Here is a 23,583-nt window from a genome sequence, read left to right on the forward strand (position 1 = left end):
CTAGGCCGATAGATCTTGATACGCACTCGATGCAGTTTTAACTGATAACACGATAACATCACGGTTGAAATCAGATGCACCTGTGCACCTTAGTATTACTTCGGATGCGCGGTCGGTAATTCGGAAAAGCGTTGAATCATGTCTCTTTCCGTGGAAAAGATCAGTGAAAATTGTCACAAGTGCGGTCGACCTTTAGAGAAAAAACCGCGAAGGGAAAAAGTGTTTTTTCCGATAACTCGTGGTTTTGTTTTAAGTGTTATAAGTCCGATCAGAAAAGATCAAAAAGTGTACCATCAGATCAAGATTCGTCTAAAATATCGCTTCCTATCAAGTGTACTATTAAAAAGGCGAAGTATTGTATTTTCGGGTGTTCAAATTCTTGCGGCCTCGTTCGAATCCCGCGTGATTTACGGTTTGATAGGTACGTTAATTAAAAATCGCATTATTATACCGGAAACCAGCAAATGTTGTAGATGCCATGTCGAAAATGGTCAATTTATCGCGCCGAGTTTGAATCTCCTTTTAAATGGAAACTGTACAAAAGACGCTTCTCTTACACCCGACGAGTGGGTTCAATTAATTGACAATCTTCGTGAGGCTGTGACCGCGAGTGCTCAACGAAATGAGGACTGTGATGAGTGTTTTTTCGATGAAACGGATAAAATTGAGACTTGGACAGGGTTAAAAAGGTCAGAATTCAACGAACTGGCAACTTTTGTGAATATTGATAATCCCAAGAAAAGCACCTTACTTTTGGGTGTATATTTAATGCACATGTACACAGCACTTTCTGAAACTAGAATTGCTGCATTGATAGGAGTCCATCAAAGTACCGTGAGTCGATACATTTCGCTAACTCGAGATTATTCAAATCAATCTTTTGTTCTCAGATCTCTGGACAACATAACTCGTGAAACGGTGAAAGACCAAACGTCCGACATTTCCCGGGCTTTACATAACTTCGACCGAGGAAACGATAAAGTTTTGACAATATGGGATGGGACTTACATTTATTTGAACAAGTCTACCAACTTTCAATTTCAAAAAGTGACTTATAGCGGTTACAAAAAAACAAACTACGTGAAACCAATGTTGGTAGTTTCCAGTCATGGATTTATAGTCAACGTTTTAGGACCCGACCGATTTTGGGCAGGCAGTGCGTCTGATGCAGATATCATGAAATGTTGCATGAGCACTCCTTGGTTTGAAACATTTTTCAAGCGTGGAGATATTTTTGTGTTAGATCGAGGGTGTCAGCGGTGTGAGGAAGATCTTCAAACACGCGGCTTCGACGTGTCTATCCCCACATCCAAACCGGGCCAACAACAGCTCCCCAGTTAGCAGCCTAATATTCTAAGAACGTTCTGATAATATTTCGAGGCAAATTCAAGATATTCTGACAATGTTGCGAGAATATTCCGGAATATTCTCAAAACATTCTCAGAACATTTTCGAAAGACAAAACGAAATCCCCAGAATATTCTAGGGATATTTGCAAATCCCCAAAATATTGTGTGGACATTCTAGGGATATTTGAAAAGTCCACAGCATATTGTCAGAATTACCGCAAGCTATCCAATTAGGGATATCGGGTTCGACGCACCCGCGGAGCTGAGTCATGTGTAGGCTGCCCCCTTCTGGGGCCGCATAAGATCGGGTGCCTCGAGGGCTGAGCGAGACGTATAGCTGGTCTGCCCTCCCTGCCCTCCAGTTCTCGGCTCCAGAGCCCTGCCGTGGGGTTGTCGCAGGGTTTGGCGCAAGCTGGGCCTAGGCTCTCCTCCTACGCCCTTGACTCCGGGTACAATGATGGCTTCGGCAGATCGGTCCCGGGGGATGGGGGGACCCTCCCTTTAAGTGGGGGGGGGCCTGAGGGGCGCCGGCTAAACCGGGGCCGGGGTCGGGGACTGCTGTTCGAAGAGTGCCTTAGGGACGTCCGACGGGAGGATAGAGCGTCCGATGGGCCACACTTGCACGGGGTGTGGCCTGGAGGGGTCGTTTAGTGGGTACGGAACACAGCGGCGTGCTTCACCCCCACATAACCGGGTCTTCCCATCTCACAGCGGTCGGGTCGGTTAGGGGTCGCTTCGGCGGCTCTTCACCAGCTGATGGTCGTTGCCGTCCCGGTATTCGGTGGGCCCTTTTTATGAGGGGCGTCTTGGCGACCCTCATGATGGGGGCACTGTAGCGGATTTTTCCCCTCATCACAAAAAAAAAAAAAAAAAAAAAAAAAAAAAAAAAAAAAAAAAAAAAATTGTCAGGATGACCTCCTGATATTCGTAAAATCCGCAAAATATTCACTGGATATCGTGTGGGCATTGTCATAAAAGTATTATTACAGTCCTCCCTCCCTTTCCAGCAGTGGATGAAATGAGCCCAGAATTAACTCCCTTGAGGGCGTTGAAAGAGAACTTGCCATGGCCCATCCAACCTTTCAGCTTGTGCAAATATCTTTTCTACCTACTTTTCACGAGGATAGCTACTTAAAACATTATGACAAAACTGAAAAAAATTGCTGTGTTCAGTTGATTTTAGTTTTTCATCTACGCATGTATAGTTGAAAAACCAGCGAATTTTTGTTCAATTGTTTATGTTTTAGGTACTGTTTGTCAGGAAAAGTAGATAATATATTTTTACTAGCTGGAAACGTTGGATGGTCCGTTGTAAATTTTCTTTCAACGTCCTCTAGGGAGTTAATTCAGGACTCATTTCATCCACTGCTGAAAGGCGAAGCAATATGTTTTTCTGTTGTCCTTGAGGAAAGCAGAAAAAACATGCGTATGATCGAAAACCACTAGGATGGATAAAAACAGGCGTTTCCTTTCAATATCCTAAATTTTACGATGAAAATTAGTCATTAAAAACAACATTCAAAGCCATGAAAACACGATTGCATCGAGACGTTGCAAGTCTCAATGAACAATATTTTTTCTCAAAATGTTGCGATTCTTTCTTGTCGCATGGCATTGCAATTTGACACCTACTTGTATGGCTGTAACTGACTCATTTTGTACGTAAAAAGTTAGGTATAAAATTTTTTCAGAGAGTTTCAAAAGGACATTACTTACATACGTAATACAAAACTGAACTGTTGTCAAGCAGCTTGCCTTGAAAAGGGCATGGTTTTAGCTGTTAAAAGAGAATACTTATTTGTATGAATCCTTTTTTGCACATGATATGCATTGGTACCTATCTCCATTCTCCATGGAACTAAACAGAAAGTACGATTGGAAAAACATACGTTGAAAGCAAAATTTAAAGAACAGAAGAAGCTTTATTCATACTTAGTACTTAAAATGTAGTAGTAATCATAGAAACAAAATAAATGAATAGTTGTAGATAGTTAAACAGTATTTGAAAATCTTTACACTCTTCAAAATAATTTTTGGTACAAAACAGCAGACAAACATATTTACGAAAAGTTATTTCTTGTTGGATTTTATCGGTTCCAATTCATCGTAATCGCAGACGAAGATACCTTGACTATTGGGAGCTCATCAAATTTACGATTGATGTTGTTGCCATTGTGATTGAACCAACAGGAATGAAGTAAGTAAGTAAGGAAGGTATGAAATGGAAATAACAGGTTTGTCCACTCTGAAAATGAAAATAAAATGAAACATTTAAATGAGTTATACGCAGAGAGCTATTTTATTGTTTCAGATAGATTTCCATGATCGGATTTAGCCTCAGTCATTGATCTAAGTTGAAAAAACTCAATTTGTTGGTAGAAAGGCAAAAAATACTTGACCGTCGATAGGTATGATTATTAGACACATGGTCAAGCTGCGGAGAACTAGATTCAGCGCTCCACACCAAATACAGGAAAAAATATGCCTTTCCTACCTTCAAAATTGTGTGGTCCTGGCTTCACCAAGTATGAATACAAGTTTTCTGCAAAACTAGCTGTGCAAGATCCCAGACCTGACATTCGTGTTTACTCCTACATGCAGACTATTTTAGTGCTAAGTGTAAAATTTAGGCAGTAGGCACACTGTCACTAAAGGTGACACAATCACTAAAATATGTCTGGAAATCAGAATAATAAGCACTAGAAACAGATCGGCGGAGGATTATGATGAACTAGCAAGGTTAGGTTTCATGACGGATCAAGTCGTGCTAGAGAGATGGAAAGTGAAGTTCCTGCCTATCTCACAGACAAAATTCTTTCCAGAGTTCATACATTGATAGCATGAGACGGAGTGCAAGTCATATTTCGAGGATTTCAAGAGTTTGAAATATGTATAGCTTTGTATCCGTGTTCGCATGGAATGGGTTTCAGTCGAACACAAAAGTTATTCTACAACAGTCAAAATGAACACGAATGATGTTTACATACCTAGTGTTTAGTCGTGGGTGAATAAAGAAACTTTCCAGAAGTACTAATGTAAAATAAAAACTCACAAACAAGAACACAATATGATTTCCAGTAGCCGGCGCTACGATTGTTTTGTTGTGAGTTGACATGTTGACGAGCGCCGCTAGAGAGCGAGCAGTTTTTGTAACGCCTTCAAATGGGCGATTATGTAACCCCTGCAACGGCAGACGGGATATTCTGAGAATGTTCTGAGAAGATTATAAACTTGCACGTTTTCATAACATTTTCAAAATATCCTCACAATATTTATTTTGTTTGGTTTTTGTGAGGATATTGTCATAATATTTTTAAATGATGCGGAGGCGCGGGATTTTTCAGGGATATTCTCCGAAGATAAGATGCTAACTGGGTCACAACTTTAGAGGCGAATGAAAGTCGTCGCTGCACGAAAGTGCGCTGGGTTGTTGAATGGGTGAACAGCTCGTTGAAAAGATTCAAGTACATCGATAGTATTGTACCAAGCTATGGGGTTCCTCATTTATTTGTATAGACGTGAGAATTTTAGCGGCGATTCATAATCACTTTTTTGCTCGCCAATATAGCAATTTCGATCGAGTTGAAGTCGCTCATCAAATGATCGAAAAGATGAAGACTCCAAACTTGCTGCAAGAACTTGTGGAAAAAAAAAATCTGACCCGAAAGGCGTGCATGTTTGAAACTCTAGAATCGGACCATTTCCACAATTTGCCAGCGTGGAGTATTGAGAAACTTTCCTCTTATTTGAGTTCTTTCCAGCTACGTCTAGTTAAATCCTACTTTGGCCAATCATTTCGCAAAGAGAGAACATGAATTTCAAATTAGCCGCTAGAGGTCAATGCCGAACTTTTCAAGGCACAACATTTTCGTTCAGAACCCTTTTTTCATCCGAGCGCGGCTTCTTTCCAGACACGTGTCAAATGCGGTTTACTTTATTTTCATTGTCATTGATCGTCCCGATGTCGGGTTCCACCGCAGTCAATTAAAGAAGCGTATTGCACATGTAAAACGGGATCCCGGACGGTTGAAGTATGTGTCCACGTTGCCTCGATAATCTAGTACATTTTCTACGGTCGGCATGACAGTTCCTTCAAAAGCCCTGCAGCTTTCTCAGATAACAGCTATTTATACTGCCTTCGAAGGATGGTCCGTCAGATTTGGAGGAAGGTAGATGACGTTTGATGATTTCTAGGGCGGTGAGTTTAGTCATTAAAACCATTCAATATTCTTATCGTAAAAACCTATTTCGTAACTCCTGCACGTTTCAATTCTTTCGTTTTCAGCCAAGTTCTATAAAAAAGAAAAATGTTAAAAAGATACTTCTAAATCGTACCCTTCCTGACGGTTATGATGGCAAGTCCATCATGAAAAGTATTTTATTTTTGTAATTTAACAGATTTCCTCGTTGAAAAATACAACACAATACATGAAATGAGTAGCTTATAGACGTGATGAAATGAGTTGCTCATAGGCGTGATGAAATGAGTACCTCATCGACGTAATGAATTGCGTATTGTATGAGTATTGTGATTGTCTGAATATTCTGTGATGGCGGTGGTGGTTTTCCGTGAAAACCGGCAACCTTGCTACTGCCTGAATTCCTAAAACTCATGTGAAAGTTTCAAAAGAGCGTAAAACATGAACTGACTTTTTGTATTTTGCTCGGTACAGGCGATGCGCTTCAACGCGGAGTCGTGAAACGTGCGGGAACGAGCGTCAAAATCGGGCGTCGGGCTTGTTGTCGAAATTTTAAATCGCTGTAACTCGGATTTCCTAAGCCTCTCAGAAAAGTATAACATATCAATAAATGCGGAATCGAACGAACAATAATTCTGACAGGTTTTTATTCAATCCCCACCAACTACAAACAAACTTTTAGGCGATAACGTGATTTTTAATAATTATGAAAATTAAAAAAGTGGCCAAAACTTGGCAACAGTGGACTCAAATAAAATTTTATTCTACATAGGTCGATAGAGCGTAATTTTTTGCGTTTTTTGGTATAAATACGAGCCCTGTAACTGCATTTTTCCGAAAGTTATGGATGTTTGAAGGTTGCGACTTTAAAAAATGGCAACGCTGTTTCCCTACGGTTTTAGCCTAAAAGCAGCCAGATGTAGGCCCAAAATGACCTATACAACCATCCCACAAAGTTTCGTACAATCCCCGTGGGGTCACTTTTTGGCCGTTTTGCATAACCCTCTTTTGCCTAAGAACGTGCAGCGCGCCTAAATTTAAGCATTTTGGCATTTTGGAACTTCTTTTTAGTGTATGATATCATATAGGTAACATGTTGATATCATAAAAAAACCCAAAAACTTGGGTAAAGAAACTCCGGGCAAGTCACCATCCTCTTGCCAAAAACCTCCAGAAGCTCTTCTTTGTTCCCCTCTTCAGTGGAAAAAGAAAATATCACACTACGACAGTTTCCATTTCTGTCATAGAGTACCCCAAGCGGACCAAAGAACGGAACTCTTAGTCGTTTACACATTTAACTATTTAACAAAATCTCCAGGAGGTCACAGACAGGCTGGCAGCCCCTCATTGGACCGAAACGCACACCGTACCATTTTTTCCTTGTAGGTATGTGCCTCCAAAGTACATGAAATGACTCCTTGAGGGGCGGGCAAGTTTGATTGAAATTCACGTTGTCTTCTGAAAATGAGCTAAAATTTTTACCTTGAAGAAGAAGAAAATCGAGTTATCATTTTCTTCCATACACGGTAGGTATGCCTATGAGAGGCACCAGGAACGCCTTCCAAAATTATTGATGCAACCCGCACGACTCCGAAGTCAGCGGAAACTTTCTTGAAGCGTCTCCTAAGATTTTCCCTACGCAATAATCCCCTTCAAACATGAATGATGCAACAAGCGCGTCCTGTTTGACCACGAAAGCTCCTCAGATGAGAAGTCTTTTGGTCTGGTCAGAAAAATATTCGAACTTTATTTTTCATCTTCTCTTCTCATTTCCCGCATTGACGGAGGCGAAATTTTTTGGAAAGCATGACGCGCCCGGCCCAATGCTCTCACTGAGGATCAACCTGTAGATAGACTGCTAAAAATATTTAGGAAACAGATGTTCGGGCTCACTGAGAATGAGGCCAATTTCCGAACTGATAGTACGGGATCAGAATGGAAAAAGTCAATTATGACTACGAGGAGGCTTTGTATACACTTCCAAATAAACAGTCCCGTCTTTGTTGTACAAGTATTCCTGAACGATCATTCATAATGGAAGGCCATATTCTATTTGCACTTTTTTTACGCATTGGGCCGGGCGCGTCATGCTTTCCAAAAAATTTGGCCTCCGTCAATGCGGGAAATGAGAAGAGAAGATGAATAATAAAGTTCGAATATTTTTCTGACCAGACCAAAAGACTTCTCATCTGAGGAGCTTTCGTGGTCAAACAGGACGCGCTTGTTGCATCATTCATGTTTGAAGGGGATTATTGCGTAGGGAAAATCTTAGGAGACGCTTCAAGAAAGTTTCCGCTGACTTCGGAGTCGTGCGGGTTGCATCAATAATTTTGGAAGGCGTTCCTGGTGCCTCTCATAGGCATACCTACCGTGTATGGAAGAAAATGATAACTCGATTTTCTTCTTCTTCAAAGTAAAAATTTTAGCTCATTTTCAGAAGACAACGTGAATTTCAATCAAACTTGCCCGCCCCTCAAGGAGTCATTTCATGTACTTTGGAGGCACATACCTACAAGGAAAAAATGGTACAGTGTGCGTTTCGGTCCAATGAGGGGCTGCCAGCCTGTCTGTGACCTCCTGGAGATTTTGTTAAATAGTTAAATGTGTAAACGACTAAGAGTTCCGTTCTTTGGTCCGCTTGGGGTACTCTATGACAGAAATGGAAACTGTCGTAGTGTGATATTTTCTTTTTCCACTGAAGAGGGGAACAAAGAAGAGCTTTTGGAGGTTTTTGGCAAGAGGATGGTGACTTGCCCGGAGTTTCTTTACCCAAGTTTTTGGGTTTTTTGGAGTTTATATCATCTCATTTTTGCAAGAAAACTGTTATTTTACCAAATGAAGTCCCGCACTTGTGAAGGAATTGGATTACATTTTACAATAAGGAACCATTACCTCTGGCTCTCCCATAAAAGCACATATCTGCATAGGGAAACCAATAGCATGTATTCTGTTTCTAAAATGGACCAGAAATAGTGGCTCCTAATTGCAAAATGTAATCCATTTAATGCTTATAGCTATGAAGTGGATATCTCCTTGCTGTGTAGCAAAGTTTCTCGGATCTGTCTTATTTTTTTACACCCTTGACTGTCATTTTTAATTAATCAGTTCAAAGCTATTTCGACGATTAATCATTAATTGTTAGATCGAAGAAGAAATTTTCTTCGGAAAGCTGTGGCTGAATTGACTTTACAACTGAACTTGTGAGAGCAACAACTGAGGCAAATTTTGCAGAAAGTTATACATGGTAAGTGATAATTATTTCAACGCTCTCTTAGTTTTAAAAAGAGATGAGTTTTAAAAATCAAAATCTACACAACTGTAGATATCCCTGAAAAGAAATACAATTGTAGAATCCCAAGAAAAGAAAAAGAAGAAAGAACCCATATAGAACCTAGCCTTACGGCAACGTTGTCATGAACCTTGCCGCATACCATCCGCGATAGCGTTGCCGCAAATAGGTTGACGAAACCTTTCCGCAACGTTCTCGCGAAATGTGTGGTTCCGCGACAAGCTTACAGAATGGTTTCCTTAACCTTGACGCAGAAGTAATTGCTGAAGAGCTTTTAAGGAAACGTTACCGTAACCTTTCCGCGAAATTAAATTAGCAAACCTTTCCGTCATAGGGTTATGGAAGCCTTACCATGAACACCTTATTACAAGCATTTCCAATTTAACGTTGATGTAAGCGTTCATGACAGTGTTTCCGCTAACCCTTTGCTACCTTACCTTACGGCAACCTTGACGCGCCAAGGCAAAGGGCAACCATTGTATGGAACATCCTTCGGAAACGTCGACGCAACGTTACCGGCTAAATGCTCGCCGCTGCCTTCTGGAGAAAGGGTTCTGCAACGATTCACCGGTAAGCATTCCCGTCTTGCTTTCCGTCAAAAGGTTACGGTAAAGTTACTGCGGAGTCCCTTTTGAAGTGTTTCTCCAATCAAGGCTAACGTAAGGTTACCGTGGCAAAGTTTCTCAGAACCCTTTTATATCTAACGTTACGGCAACCTTTACGCGCCAGGGGCAAAGGGCAATCGATGCATCGGCATTTTCGTGGAAACGTCCGCGCAACGTTACCGGCTAAAGTCATTGGCGCGATAATGGCACTCGCGGCAAGGCTACCTCAAAGTTATAGTGGCACTCATGCGGAAACCACTGGAAAAAAAAATGAAATCTTAAAATAAGATTTTGTGCACTCTTGGAAATTTTTCTCTTGATCCAAGCGGATTTTGCATTGAACCAAGAGACTTGACACTTGAGTTAAGAAAACGGACTCTCGGATTAAGATGCCAGCACCCGGGCTCTAAATGCAAGAAACTTGGTTTCTTAAAAGAAGAGTTCTGAATCTTAACTCAAGATTAACTCTTAACTCCTTCCAAGAGCCTCAGGGTTCTTGAATGAAGTTTTCAGGTTTCTTGAATCAAGCTTTCAGATTTCTTGAATCAACCCTTTAAGTTTCGTAAATAATCACTTGGAGGGGAGGAGGGTTCGGTTTAATAGTTCAGCTTTTCTTAACTTAAGATGTATGAGTCCACATTTAAAGAATTACTGTGAGAACGAAGTGATGAATAGTGGCGAAAATGTTATCTTTGGCCACGGCCGCCATCTTGGATTTTGAAATTTTGAAAATCTGACCTGAAATTCGAGTATCCCTTTGAAAAATACCCCCGAATACCGAGTTACACGAAAATCGAGCGAACAGGAGCTGACTTAGCATTTTAGGCCACGGCCGCCATTTTGGATTTTGAAATTTTGAAAATCTGACCAAACATTCGAGCTTCTCGTCGAAAAGTATCCCCTGATACCAAGTTTCACGAAAATCGAGCGAACAGGAGCTGAGTTAGCATTTTAGGCCACGGCCGCCATCTTGGATTTTGAAATTTTGAAAATCTGACCAAAAATTCGAGTTTCCCGTCGAAAAGTACCCCCGGAAAGCGAGTTTCACGAAAATCGAGCGAACAGGAGCCGACTTAGCATTTTAGGCCACGGCCGCCATCTTGGATTTTGAAATTTTGAAAATCTGACCGAAAATACGAGTTTCCCGTCGTAAAGTACCCACGGATACCGAGTTTCACGAAAATCGAGCGAACAGGAGCCGACTTAGCATTTTAGGCCACGGCCGCCATCTTGGATTTTGAAATTTTGAAAATCTGACCAAAAATTCGAGTTTCCCGTCGTAAAGTACCCACGGATACCGAGTTTCACGAAAATCGAGCGAACAGGAGCCGACTTAGCATTTTAGGCCACGGCCGCCATCTTGGATTTTGAAATTTTGAAAATCTGACCATAAATTCGAGTTTCCCGTCGAAAAGTACCCCCGGAAAGCGAGTTTCACGTAAATCGAGCGAACAGGAGCTGACTTAGCATTTTAGGCCACGGCTGCCATCTTGGATTTTGAAATTTTGAAAATCTGACCAAAAATTCGAGTTTCCCGTCGAAAAGTACCCCCGGAAAACGAGTTTCACGAAAATCGAGCGAACAGGAGCCGACTTAGCATTTTAGGCCACGGCCGCCATCTTGGATTTTGAAATTTTGAAAATCTGACCAAAAATACGAGTTTCCCGTCGTAAAGTACCCACGGATACCGAGTTTCACGAAAATCGAGCGAACAGGAGCCGACTTAGCATTTTAGGCCACGGCCGCCATCATGGATTTTGAAATTTTGAAAAGCTGACCAAAAATTCGAGTTTCCCGTCGAAAAGTACCCCCGGTCAGAAAGTTTCAAGAAAATTCGTCGATAAATGCCCCCTAAAACCTGAAATTTCATCTATAATGCTGTGACGTCACGCGACAGGATTGAACCTGTTGAAATCTCGGTACAGTAGCTTTATATAATTCATACTTTCTAGGTATTTTAAAGGACAAAATACGAGGGCTGAAAAATAACTTTACGGATGAAACTTAGAAAGTTTTAGTTTCGAAAAGGTTTAAGTGCTCTGAATGAAGTAGTAAGGACGAAGAACAAGCTGCATAACTACTAGTCGCTCCTAGAAGGGTTTGTAGGGATATTTCGACCTCACTCTTCATCAGCAGCTATAGCTCAGTTGGTAGAGCGCTCGGCTGTGAATCCAGTCGCCGCGCGCCGTGGGTTCGAATCTCCACAGGTCCGCTCGAGATTTTACGCCGCAACATCTCTCCATTGGTAAGTCAAATTGTCTAATATATGTCTCCTTGTCTCTCTAATTAACTTGTGTAATACTTGTATGTACTGAATAAATCACTAAATAGTTGATGATGTGTGAACAGAAAACATGTACTCTTCACAAGTAGAGTGCGCTCCTGATCAATTTTTGGAAATCCTGATCTAAGAAAACAGAAATCTTGATCCAAGAAACGATGGAATTTTAAATTAAGAAACCAGGTTTCTTGGTTCAACAACTTTCGGATGCTAGATCCAAGAAGCATGTTTCTTGTCGCCGCTTTTAAGCAACCAGGACTCTTAAGTCGATGCACCATTGCATTGGTCTAAGAAGGTTTTTTTTTCCAGTAACTTCTTAGGAAAGGGGTCGGCAACGTTGCCGAGGAAATGGTTGCTCGAACGGCAAGGTTACCAATACCTTGCCGTCAGGTTGCCGATCTCGTGCCGTACCGTTACGGCAACGCTGCCGACGCGTAAGCATCCAGGATTGCCGGAAACGTTGCCGCGGTAACATTTCCGGTAGCCTTACCTCATTTCCACGGCAAGGTTACAGTAATGTTACGCTAGGGTTTTTTTTCTATATGGGAAAATAAATACGAAGAAATTCAATGATAAATTGCAACTACGGTAGGTACTTATTTCAAATTAATTGCTCTAAAAACTGTCCCTTCAATGAGTAAATAGGCAACATTCTCAACACTACAATGCAATAGAAATAATTTTACCATGGAATTGAAATCCAAAGAAATGTGTGCTGCTTGAGTAATAGAAGTTTGAAAATCAGGGCATTCAACAGCTTCCCAGACCTCATTAGTGTTACAATCTAAAAATTGTAAGGATTAAAAGTGTCAAGCTCTCAAAATTTTTGTTCTCTGATTATCAAGAAGCCCTGCTAGAAATTTTCAGTGTCATTTTTATTTTTGTTTGTGAAAGGAAATTATTTTAAGATTTTTTGGCATTCTTGGTGTCCTCTGAGACTCTGAAAATTTTTGTACTTCATTTTTCATCAAATAATGAACATTTTCATTGTAATTTTTGTCTATTTAGGAGAGTACATTATTCGATGATTATCTTCAGTATGTATTAGATCTTTCCCCCAGCGACAAGGTTTACAGAAATTTTATGAGATCTATATAGTTCTCATAGGTACTGACCTGCATCATGGTCAGTATCATCTTTGAGGAGTAAATGAAAACAAATTATTTTCTCTTGGTTCCTCAATTCAGGGCTCTGATGAATAAAACCTGTTTGACCACGATGTTAGTAGGTAAAATTGCTCCCTCCAAAATCCTTTAAGCGGTATCAATTTAGTGGTAAAGTTATCAACGACCCTCATTGAATCTCATCTGGTTCACTGAATTTCTGAGGGATAGACAGGGTGACAGGTTCTGTAAAAGTTAGGAAATTAAGCCCTCCTTACTGTGAAAATATGTCAGGTAGTTTTGCTGCGGAGCATTGAAATTCCTTCTCCCAGTAAAAAAATTGGACTTTTCAGTTTAAAGAGACTAAACACTTAAAATTAAGTCAAGTAAAAACTTGAAATTTTTGTGAAAAGAATTTTTATCTGAGACACCTAATGTCAAAAGAGGACATTCCAAAATCAGGGAAAAGTTAGTGACCACTACGCTTAAAATCCCAGAAAAGAATATTCTGCGCATCGAAGTCATTAATTACACAATTTTCAGAAATTATGTTGAATTATTTATCAGCAGAGAAATGAAAAGACTCTGAAAGTCTTTGAGGATGAACTTTGTGGATTGCGGTAAGTAGTTTCCCAGTTTGGCCATGGTATTGATATATTCGTTTCGTCATTAATCATTATCAATAAAAATATCCCTATCTACCGTAAATGTTGGAAAACCAGTGTGCATGTAATCTGGTAATCCTTAATTAATCAACTGTAGATTTCTTACCTGCTAAACTGCCTGATGAGTTGAAAAAAATGTTCACTTTGAGACAGATTCTTATGTCCTGGTTCATGCTTTCGTAAGTTGAGTTGCAATGTCAATTCCGTCGTAGCTTTCAGCAGAAAATTTCTTCCTTGATATAACGTTTGATGATTCATCGTTGAGATAGCTTTGAACTGATTGATGATGAATGGAACTAAAAGTGCCATTATCGATGAATCAGAGATCAAAGTAAGATGTGAAGCTATAAGAGCAGGGATCGTAACGGACAAAAGTGAACGTCTGTTCTATGTGTCTAAACTGAGACTTATCTGAGAAATTTAGCGACACCACACAGAGGTTTTCACTTCGTAATAAAGCTTAAAATTATTTATCACTGGAGGAGTTTCTTTGGTAAATTAGCATGCTTAAAGGTACATCCTGACGTGAGAGAAAAACAATGGTATTGGTACCTGAGCGTAAGTATGTATGTCCTTGAGTGTTCACGTAGAAAGACTCTTAATAAACATTAAACAAGGAAACAAAACTGGACGAAGGTACTGTAATACCTAATTTACTTTAAAACTGCTAAAAGAAGAACCAAAAGACAAACCTCACTTATCTTAAATGTATAAACACTTGGTATCGCTCAGAAAAACCTTGAGCGAAATGGACTCATATCCGTAGAATTTGAGGAGTAAAAAGGCTGTAATGCCAGAAAAATGTGAGCTTCACACTCTTGAAAGGATTCAAGATCACATAATTTTAGTGAAGCGACTTTAAATCGCTTGATTTGAACCAAAAATGAAGAGAGAACAATGAGAGAATAGCATGGTGAGGTTTTGAGTTCTAAGATTGGATATTCAGAATTCACTTCACAATGAGGCGATAGACTTCTGCTCCAGGTTGTAAAACACGATAATAATATAATGATTGTCACAAACATCGTTGAAGTCGTAAATGGATTGAAATCATTGAAACCAAATGATTTCATATTGTCTCGATCGTCCTTGATGTCCATGAAATAGGAACTAACCTAACATTCGTGATTTGTTTTGTTTTGTTGTTCCGCTCGTGAGTTGATGACGTTGATGACTGCAGAGAGCACTAACACTGTTACTCTACCGTGTGTATGTGTTAGTGAAGTCGGGTTTCATGATTTTCGAGTTGCTGTCCAAGATACAGCCTAAACGGTAAAAGTAAACCCCAACTTATGTATAATTTTTGGAATCCTCATATCTTCAAGATGATTCCTGGAAATAACCATAACTTCATTCCAGAATAGTGTAGGTAAGCGAGAAATTCAATGATAAGCGTCGGCGGGTCGGGTCGCCCATTGCACCCGAAAAGCAGTTTAGACGCAATATTTCTCTTAGGATGCCTTGGATATTAATAAAACTAAAATGCACACTACACGGGAACAAGACAATTCTTTTGATATGACATTATATAGGGCTCTGATGTCTCGTATTCTCTGTAGCTTGTATAGAACGTGAAAATGGTCAAAGTGGATACTTTTCGCTATTTTAGGCACATATGCGTAATTATCTCGTTTAATAAATCATCAACCTCCTTGAAACTCAACAGTTCGTTAGACGGGATCAAGACGCATCTTTAGACACCAAAATTTCTAAAATCCGTCGCACCGTTGCTTTGAAAAGCTTTTGAGACCGCAACTAAAAACCCAAATAAGCCAAGTACGTGTAACTATGGTGCCGTTGCCTCGACCGGGCTGTGCTGTGTTGCCAATTGTTGGAGGATAGGTTACTTGCCCGGTGGTGGCTACCGCCACTCATGATATGATAACAGGTTCCATTCACCCTGTTGGTAACATGTTGGGCCAGACCAACTTGTTACCAACATGGCCATTTTTAGCAGGGATGATTTTGGCAACGTCGATAAGTTGCAAGATTCATGCAATTCAATTCCTAAAAGTTGCGACTTTTCTTCCGATCAAATCGCCGAAAATCGGCACTTATCGACCAAATGTTGATTGAGAGTTGTAACTAAGTTGCAACTTAGTTGCGACTTTTAACCAATATTGTTTCAACTTCTTGCGACTTTAACTTTGAAAAATGCTACTTGGGATATGATAACAGGTTCCATTCACCCTGTTGCTACCATGTTGAGCCAGACCAACTTGTTACCAACATGGTCAATTTTAACAGGGAGGGCATACCACTTCAGCTCCTCGTCAGATTCAAGCTTTAAATCGCCCATGAACATTCACCTGGACTTGTCTTTCCTATCCGCCGTAGAGCTCTGATTAAGCTCAAAGCGAGTATCACCTACTTTCAATTTTGAAGAAGTTCATGGACGGTTTAAAGTTCAAAACTGACGAGGATCTGAGATGCTGCGTCATGCCTTTCCTCAAACAGCAGACAAAAGATCACTTTCGAGAGGGTATCAAAAAACTGATACCAAGATCTCAAGAATATGTAAATGTCAACATTGTCAACGGAAATTACGTTGAAAGGAGCCGACAGTGTTTCTTGTAAGTGTATTTTTCAATATACAGGGTATTCCAAAAGTCTCTTCCACCCCCTCTAACTTTTTACCTAATTGAGGTTAAGATTTGAAACTTGGGGAATATTCCTAGGTCAAAGGAAGCTACTTTTTGGCCCCCCTAAAATTTTCAAGGGGGCCCCATGGGGGGGGGGGCAACAGCCCCCGACTTTTAATTTTCAAATGAGAAGACCCCCTTTGTGATAGCTCGTTCGAAAGAGCATAAAAAAAGAAAACTTTTCGCGCAAACCCGAAGTCAATATCTCAAACCGTTTCAAAATGGCGGCCGGTTAAAGTTCAAAATGGCCGAAAATTCACACCGGTTATTTGTCGCTGGATTTGCACGAAAATCGGTATGTAGGGGTATTTTGACACGAGAAAAACGAATTTGACGTTAGATTTTCAAAAAAACCGAAATTTCCAAAATGGCCGCCGGTTAAAGTTCAAAATGACCACAAATTGATTTTTTTATAAATCTAAGTTCAAATTTGTTTATCTTCTGCCAAAATACTCTCAAATTCCAGGTTTTAGGCAAATCCATCAGCAAAAAACCGAGGTGACAATTTTCGGCCATTTTAAACTTTAACCGGCGGCCATTTTGGAAATTTCGGTTTTTATGAAAATCTAACGTCAAATTAGTTTTTCTCGTGTCAAAATACCCCTACGTACCAATTTTCGCGCGAATCCATCGACAAATAACCGGTGTGAATTTTCGGCCATTTTGAACTTAAACCGGCCGCCATTTTGAAACGGTTTGAGATATTGACTTCGGGTTTGAGCGAAAAGTTTTCCTTTTTTATGCTCTTTCGAACGAGCTATCACAAAGGGGGTCTTCCCATTTGAAAATTAAAAGTCGGGGGCCGTTGCCCCCCCGAGGGGCCCCCCTGAAAATATTAGGGGGGCCAAAAAGTAGCTCCCTTTGACCTAGGAATAGCCCCCAAGTTTCAAATCTTTACCTCAATTAAGTAAAATGTTAGAGGGGGTGGAAGGGACTTTTGGATCACCCTGTATAGGTACTCTGGCGTTTTTCCTCTCGTTTTATCCGCACAATTTTGAAACGTTCAAGAGGGGGCGGGAAATTATTCGAGGAGACCGCGGAAAAAAGCAATTTCCTAGCGCTAGTCAGCGCGTGTGTTCATTTTATTAAGAACTATGAAAACAGAAGTAGGGGATAGGTATAACAATTGCTTCCATTTATTGTCCTCCTGGACCTGAGATTGAACATAATGATTTTTCAGAATTCTTAAAAACTGTGGGGAACAAATTTATAGCTGACGGAGGCTGGAATGCTAAACATGTAAGGTGGGGTTCCAGAACCACCGTAACAAGGGGGAGAGTGTTGAATTCTGCAGTGAGAGGCGTAAATGGAGCCTATGTCTCCTTCGGGAGTCCCACACATTGGCTGACCGACCTAACTAGACAACCATCCATCGATGATTATATTCAAATGTTAATGGTTTGATTATTTATACATCTTAAGGTTAAATTAGAGAAAACATATCGATCGTTGAAGTCTTTATCTTTGAAATATGTTGATTAACATGTGTCTAAATTTGTCTCTCTTTCCTTTACCAATTTTGTATTTTTTGGCCGATTTAAATGGTTTAGACTCTGAACCGTCCGATTGCAAATGATTAACCTACAGTGTGTGTAAGTTGAAAATGGATGTACAAAAAATTTTCTAGGACTTCAAGTTTAAGGAATGAAACAAAAAGCAAAAGGTTTAACACGAACATATAATTGAGTATATATTTGTAACTTTTTTAAATGTTCCCTGGTTATGATACCATTCAATTGCTATTGTCACCGCGATGCCTGAAAGAGCGATGAGCACATAAAACCAAAACTCGTACGAGAAAAGACATTTTAATGACAATTTAAAAAAGAAGAAGCAACGCGTAGGTATAAAATCAATCAGGAGGGGAGAGATAAAGAAAGCATTTGAAAAACCAAGACAAAATAAAACTATCTGACGGAGGCGAGAATCGAGTCTAAGATCTGCAGAGTGAGAGTCATCAACTACCTACACCTTAGGGGGCATGATTGTAGGGTCCCCTTTTCAGCCTGACCACGCTATAGTACCTATAACTTTAAGCAAATCCACATTTACCCTTCCTCTACCCACATTTTACTCAGAACTCATCGTCTAGATTTATTACAATACCGATGAATTTCTTTTCGACTTTTTGTTGTTTGTTTCAGATGGTAGATGTATATGGTGTCGTGTTGGAGCAGTTCAACCCTATTATTGCAAAGTCTAGTGAAGCCTCCAATTTGAATGAGACGCAGAATAGTCAACGCAACGCTAATCACAACCAAAACCGCAATTACATGAAAGAACATTGTAATGTAATAGGCTCCCAGAACTCGCAACGATTTTCGGTCACTTCCCTTCTTCAGCTAGGTTGTTCTCAAGCTCGACACTCCGGTGAGTACTCGCACTTATATTGACCAAAACAATTCAAATGTTGTGTAGGTACTCTCAAAAATTAGGTGTATATTCCTTCACAGACTGTGAAATGTGTGAGGTGTGCTCGGAGCGGGTTCCGCTCTTAGCAAACCAAATTTTGAATGTACGTCACTCTTGCTGTGAGTGCAAGCCTAAGCATGGATGGTGTGTAGCGTGCATGGTGTCTACCTATACATACCAGGTGGTCCAGAGCAACCGTCCACAATTTTTTCGTCGGAAACGGCCGAAAATTGCGCTTCGGGAGGAAAACTTCCATGGGTAAATCAACCCCATAGAATTCAATGAAAATATTTTCAACCCCCCAAAACCCAATTTTTTTAGGGAGGGGGCAGTCAAGGGTTCGGATAGGGGGGGGGGGTAGGCAGTTTCTCGCATATTTCTAATTAGAAGGGTATTAGCGATGCTAAATGGGGTTCTCTGGAACCAGAGAGACCAAAAGGAAAATCTACAACGTCATCGTGAAGAGTATCATGACTTACGGGAGGGTCATTCCACGTCTACTGTGCCAGGCTCGGAACCCGACCCCCTGCGATTTGGCTGAAAATTGGTATACGGGGTCTTTACATCATTATAAGAAACTAATTTTGAAGGGTTTTCCATCTGACGCCCCGTTCGCGAGATATCGACCCCCAAAGATGGGGTGAATTTTAGCGATATTCAAAAACGCCCGTTTTAGCGATTCTCATTTTCTCGACTTCCCTCTCTTTGACTCTCCATAGCGAGACTTTGTATCAATTCATCATACCTGTAAGAGTGTTCCAAAACCAATTTTTCATGTAGATTCTATGCCATCGAAATTAAACTAAAAATTATTCTAATGGCCGTAATTTAGGGTTTTTTAAAATTTACGATTTTTTTCGCCATTCAATGTTCAAAGTGAACTATCTAAAAAACTGTCTCTCAGATTTTCGATGTTTTTTTTACTTCAAGCTTAGGATATACACTTTTGGTTGATGTACTTTTTTCAATTGACATCGGACGGTTAAGGGCCTAAAAAAATTCAAATAGGCCAAAAAAGGTCAAAAATGGAAAAAAAGACGAATTTTTACATGTTGATCCAAATCTTTCGATAGTAAACTCTTCAATTATCAATATTTTCTCCCTTTTTACCCTCTAATATGTATAAAATCAGACTATCAACGCTTTTCATACATTCACCGATCGATTAACGGCCTCATGGAAACCGGAAACAGACCGAAAATCCTCGAAATTGACGCAAAAAGACGATTTTTCACACGGTAACCGATGCATTCCATGGATTTTAACCGTAATTTCCAATTTACTCTCTCTATTGCAACCTTAAGGTATATACTTTCGAGTAATAAACACTTGCTAACGTGCATCGACGGGGCACGGATCTAAACGGAAATAAAAACCGGCCGGAAATGCTCAAAAATGACGGCGAAAAACGATTTATTACACGGGAACCGATGCATCTCCTGAATAGTCACTGAAATTTTAATTTTTTCTCTTTACTTCAACCTTATGGTGTAATTTTTCGAGTACTTAACACTAATAAAAGTGCATCGATGTGTTACGGAGCTAAACGGAAATGGAAACCGGCCGGAAATGCTCAAAAAAGGCGGGTTTTCCCACGGTAATTCGAGCATCTCATGAATAGTCACTGCAATTTTCATTTTTTTTATCTCTTCTTCGAACTTAAGGTGTACTTTTGAAAAGCTTACATTACACATTATCCATTTATTGGTAAAATATCTTTAAAAAAACCGAATTTGAAAAAGACCGAAAATTCTAAAAAAAAAAAAAAAGGCGATAAATGACGTTGAATAAGTGGAGTTGATTTGAATCGATGATATGATTTAAAGGAGCCGATGCTTGCATCATAAAAATCGCCGATTATAAACTTGACGGTGGAAAAATTTGATGCACCCCATCGATCCTTTGGAGGACTTTTCTAAAGGTGGAGGCAACCTGACACTCCTTTCAAAAAAGTTAGAAGTCAAGATAACTAACTAAGAATTACACCCCTACGGCTTCTGAATAGAGGCGATCAAGAACGGCCAGCCCTAACTCCCCCCCCCCCCTCAAGTGAAGGAGGTTGAGGGGAATCCGTCGGTGGACGATGTCCAATTAGGGACCAAGGGTGCCTTAGACTTCGACTTGACTGAGAATTGTAGCAATAGTTACAATAAAATAAGGAAGATAGTTTGAATAAGAAATGGAGGTTTGACTTGGACCTGATTTACGGGCAGGAAGAAAATTTCGTTCATTAAGATTGACGATACCGGTTTTTTTTTTTTGGGGGGGGGCTCCGCCCCCCCAAGCCACCCCAGGACGCGCACTTCACGCGCGTCTTTTCAGGGTCGTCTGCACATCTAGTTTCTCCTCTTTTTAAGTGTCCCGCGCATCCACCGCGGGAAGGAAGTGTATTTCCCGAAGTGGGATTTTTGTAGTCATAAAATCGTACGTCAGTAAGTCATTGTGTAATCGATAGTTTTCTTCCAAAAACTTTCTTCACCTGACCCACTGTGCGACGCGCAGTTTGTCCAAAATCTTCCTTCCCCTGAACCACTGAGCGACGAAAAGCTTCTTCAAAAACTTCTTCCCCCTGACCCACTGTGCGACGAAAATTTTGTCCAAAAACTTCCTCCCCCTGACTCACTGTGCGACGAAAATTTTGTCCAAAAACTTCTTCCCCCTGACCCACTGTGCGACGATCAGCTTGCCCAAAAACTCTCTCCCCCAACCCACTGTGCGGCCCTGTTCCGGCCGGCTCCCCTCATGCCGCGCACCCCCCCCCCCCCGCCTAAAACTTTCAAAGCTCGCACCAACCAATACCACCACCAATTCAATACCAAACCAGTCCTAGAGGAGAACTACCAACCATAAAAATTTCAGCTCAAAATATTCATTTTCGCTCGAGTTATCGAGTGGACAAGATTTAACCTCCCCCCACTTTCGAGCCCCACCCCTCAAAATCTATTGCCTCAAATTTCAATTTTTTTTCGCGGAATAGTAGTTCTAATGAGTCTCTACTAAATGCAAAAAAATTGGTCAAAATATCTATCAACGTAAGAAAGATATAACTACTCAAAAATAGAAAAATCTTTAAAAGGCGGAAATTCATACATACATATATACATACATACATATAGTTAGTTAGTTATTATAATTTTGAGACATTCAGCGACTCAGGCTATTAACGTCTTTACAGAGATAATTTTGAAAAAAGGAGTATAAACGAAAATTTAGATTTTTAAATTAAGAGAGGTGAAGAGTTTTAGAATTTTGGTAGTAATATTAGGTTCATCGCATGTAAGAGGGTTTGAATTTCTACATACATACATACATACATACATACATATATATATATATATATATATATATATATATATATATATATATATATATATATATATATATATAATATAAATATAATATGACTGTATATTGTATATAATATAATATGAATTTGAATGGCATATATTTTCGTGATCTACGACCCGTGATCGGTGCTCTTCACAAGGTCTCGGGTCTGGGTCCGACATCATGGGAGAATGCAATAGTGTATTTTCTTCGGAAAATACACTAAAACTTAACAAAGAGATTACTGATACCTGAAATACATTACAAGAAAGTAAGACATCATGCAATGTAGTGTGCACACTTCACAAAAGAAACACCTGGCCAGGAAGCAAGCACTAAAATTAGATTTTGAATTACAAGTCAGAAATATTGACAATTTTCTTTAAAATATTAATAAAATTACAAGTAGCTAATTTCTGCAAGTGATAAAGGCAAATAGGTAAATATGTAAACAGAAATTATACAAGGAGCAATGTAGTATATGTGGATGCTCTATATTGAAGTTAAATCGATTACAAAAAGAGAGCGTCACTTGTCGGCCACTCCATAGACTAACACATAATTAAAAAACTGATCATAGATGGCGTTAAGACAACTTGTGTCGCCTCGTGAATTCACTGCTGTGGAACATCTTTTTATTTTAATCGCCTCTTGAATTAACCTAGTCCTATGATTGGACTCAATGTTATGATTAAGCTCAATGTTAAATCTAACCTCTGAAAATATTAAGCCAGCCGAAAGGCATTTCCCAACAATCATACACACACACACACACACACACACACACACACACACACCACTCACCCACACACACACACACCCTCATATATATGTGTGTGTGTGTGTGTGTGTGTGTGTGTGTGTGAGGGTGTGTGTGTGTGTATATATGTATGTATGAATTTCCGCCTTTTAAAGATTTTTCAATTTTTGAGTAGTTATATCTTTCTTACGTTGATAGATATTTTGACCAATTTTTTTGCATTTAGTAGAGACTCATTAGAACTACTATTCTGCTAAAAAAAATTGAAATTTGAGGCAATAGGTTTTGAGGGGTGGGGCTCGAAAGTGGGGGGAGGTCAAATCTTGTCCACTCGATAACTCGAGCGAAAATGGATATTTTGAGCTGAAATTTTTACGGGTGGTAGTTCTCCCCTAGGACCGGTTTGGTAATGAATTTTAGCTAAATCGACCGAGCCGTTTAGAAATGGCGAGCTTTGAAAGTTTTAGGCGAGGGGTGCGCGGCATGAGGGGAGCCAGCCGGAGCAGGGCCGCACAGTGGGTCGAGGGAGGAAGTTTTTGGACAAGCTGATCGTCGCACAGTGGGTCAGGGGGAAGAAGTTTTTGGACATAATTTTCGTCGCACAGTGGGTCAGGGGGAACAAGTTTTTGGACAAAATTTTCGTCGCACAGAGGGTCAGGGGAAGTTTTTGGACAAAATTTTCGTCGCACAGTGGATCAGGGGTAAGAAGTCTTTGAAGAAGCTTTTCGTCGCTCAGTGGTTCAAGGGAAGGAAGATTTTGGACAAACTGCACGTCGCACAGTGGGTCAGGTGAAGAAAGTTTTTGGGAGAACTGTTCGTGGCACAGCGGCCCAAGCGGCCCACAAAAATCCCACTTCGGGAAATACACTTTCTTCCCGCGGTGGATGCGCGGGACACTTAAAAAGAAGAAAAACTAGACATGCAGACGACTCTGAAAAGACGCGCGCGAAG

The 23,583-nt window shown here is 40.2% G+C and overlaps 1 protein-coding gene across 2 annotated transcripts in view; it reads left to right on the top strand.

The window, feature by feature from the left end:
- The first annotated feature begins 3,630 nt into the window (after positions 1–3,630).
- Positions 3,631–23,583, top strand: part of LOC109038042 (uncharacterized) — a 236,592-nt gene continuing 216,639 nt past the window's right edge. The window contains exons 1-2 of one of the 2 annotated variants that reach the window (XM_072297137.1): positions 3,631–5,547; positions 18,278–18,503. In XM_072297137.1, the coding sequence (XP_072153238.1) occupies positions 5,533–5,547; positions 18,278–18,503 (241 nt within the window). In that variant the 5' untranslated portion in view covers positions 3,631–5,532. The remainder of the gene's footprint in view (positions 5,548–18,277; positions 18,504–23,583) is intronic. The other variant, XM_072297138.1, reaches the window with a different exon arrangement.

Source organism: Bemisia tabaci, chromosome 2 (genome assembly GCF_918797505.1).
Source record: "Bemisia tabaci chromosome 2, PGI_BMITA_v3".
In the NCBI taxonomy this organism is placed as follows: domain Eukaryota; kingdom Metazoa; phylum Arthropoda; class Insecta; order Hemiptera; family Aleyrodidae; genus Bemisia; species Bemisia tabaci.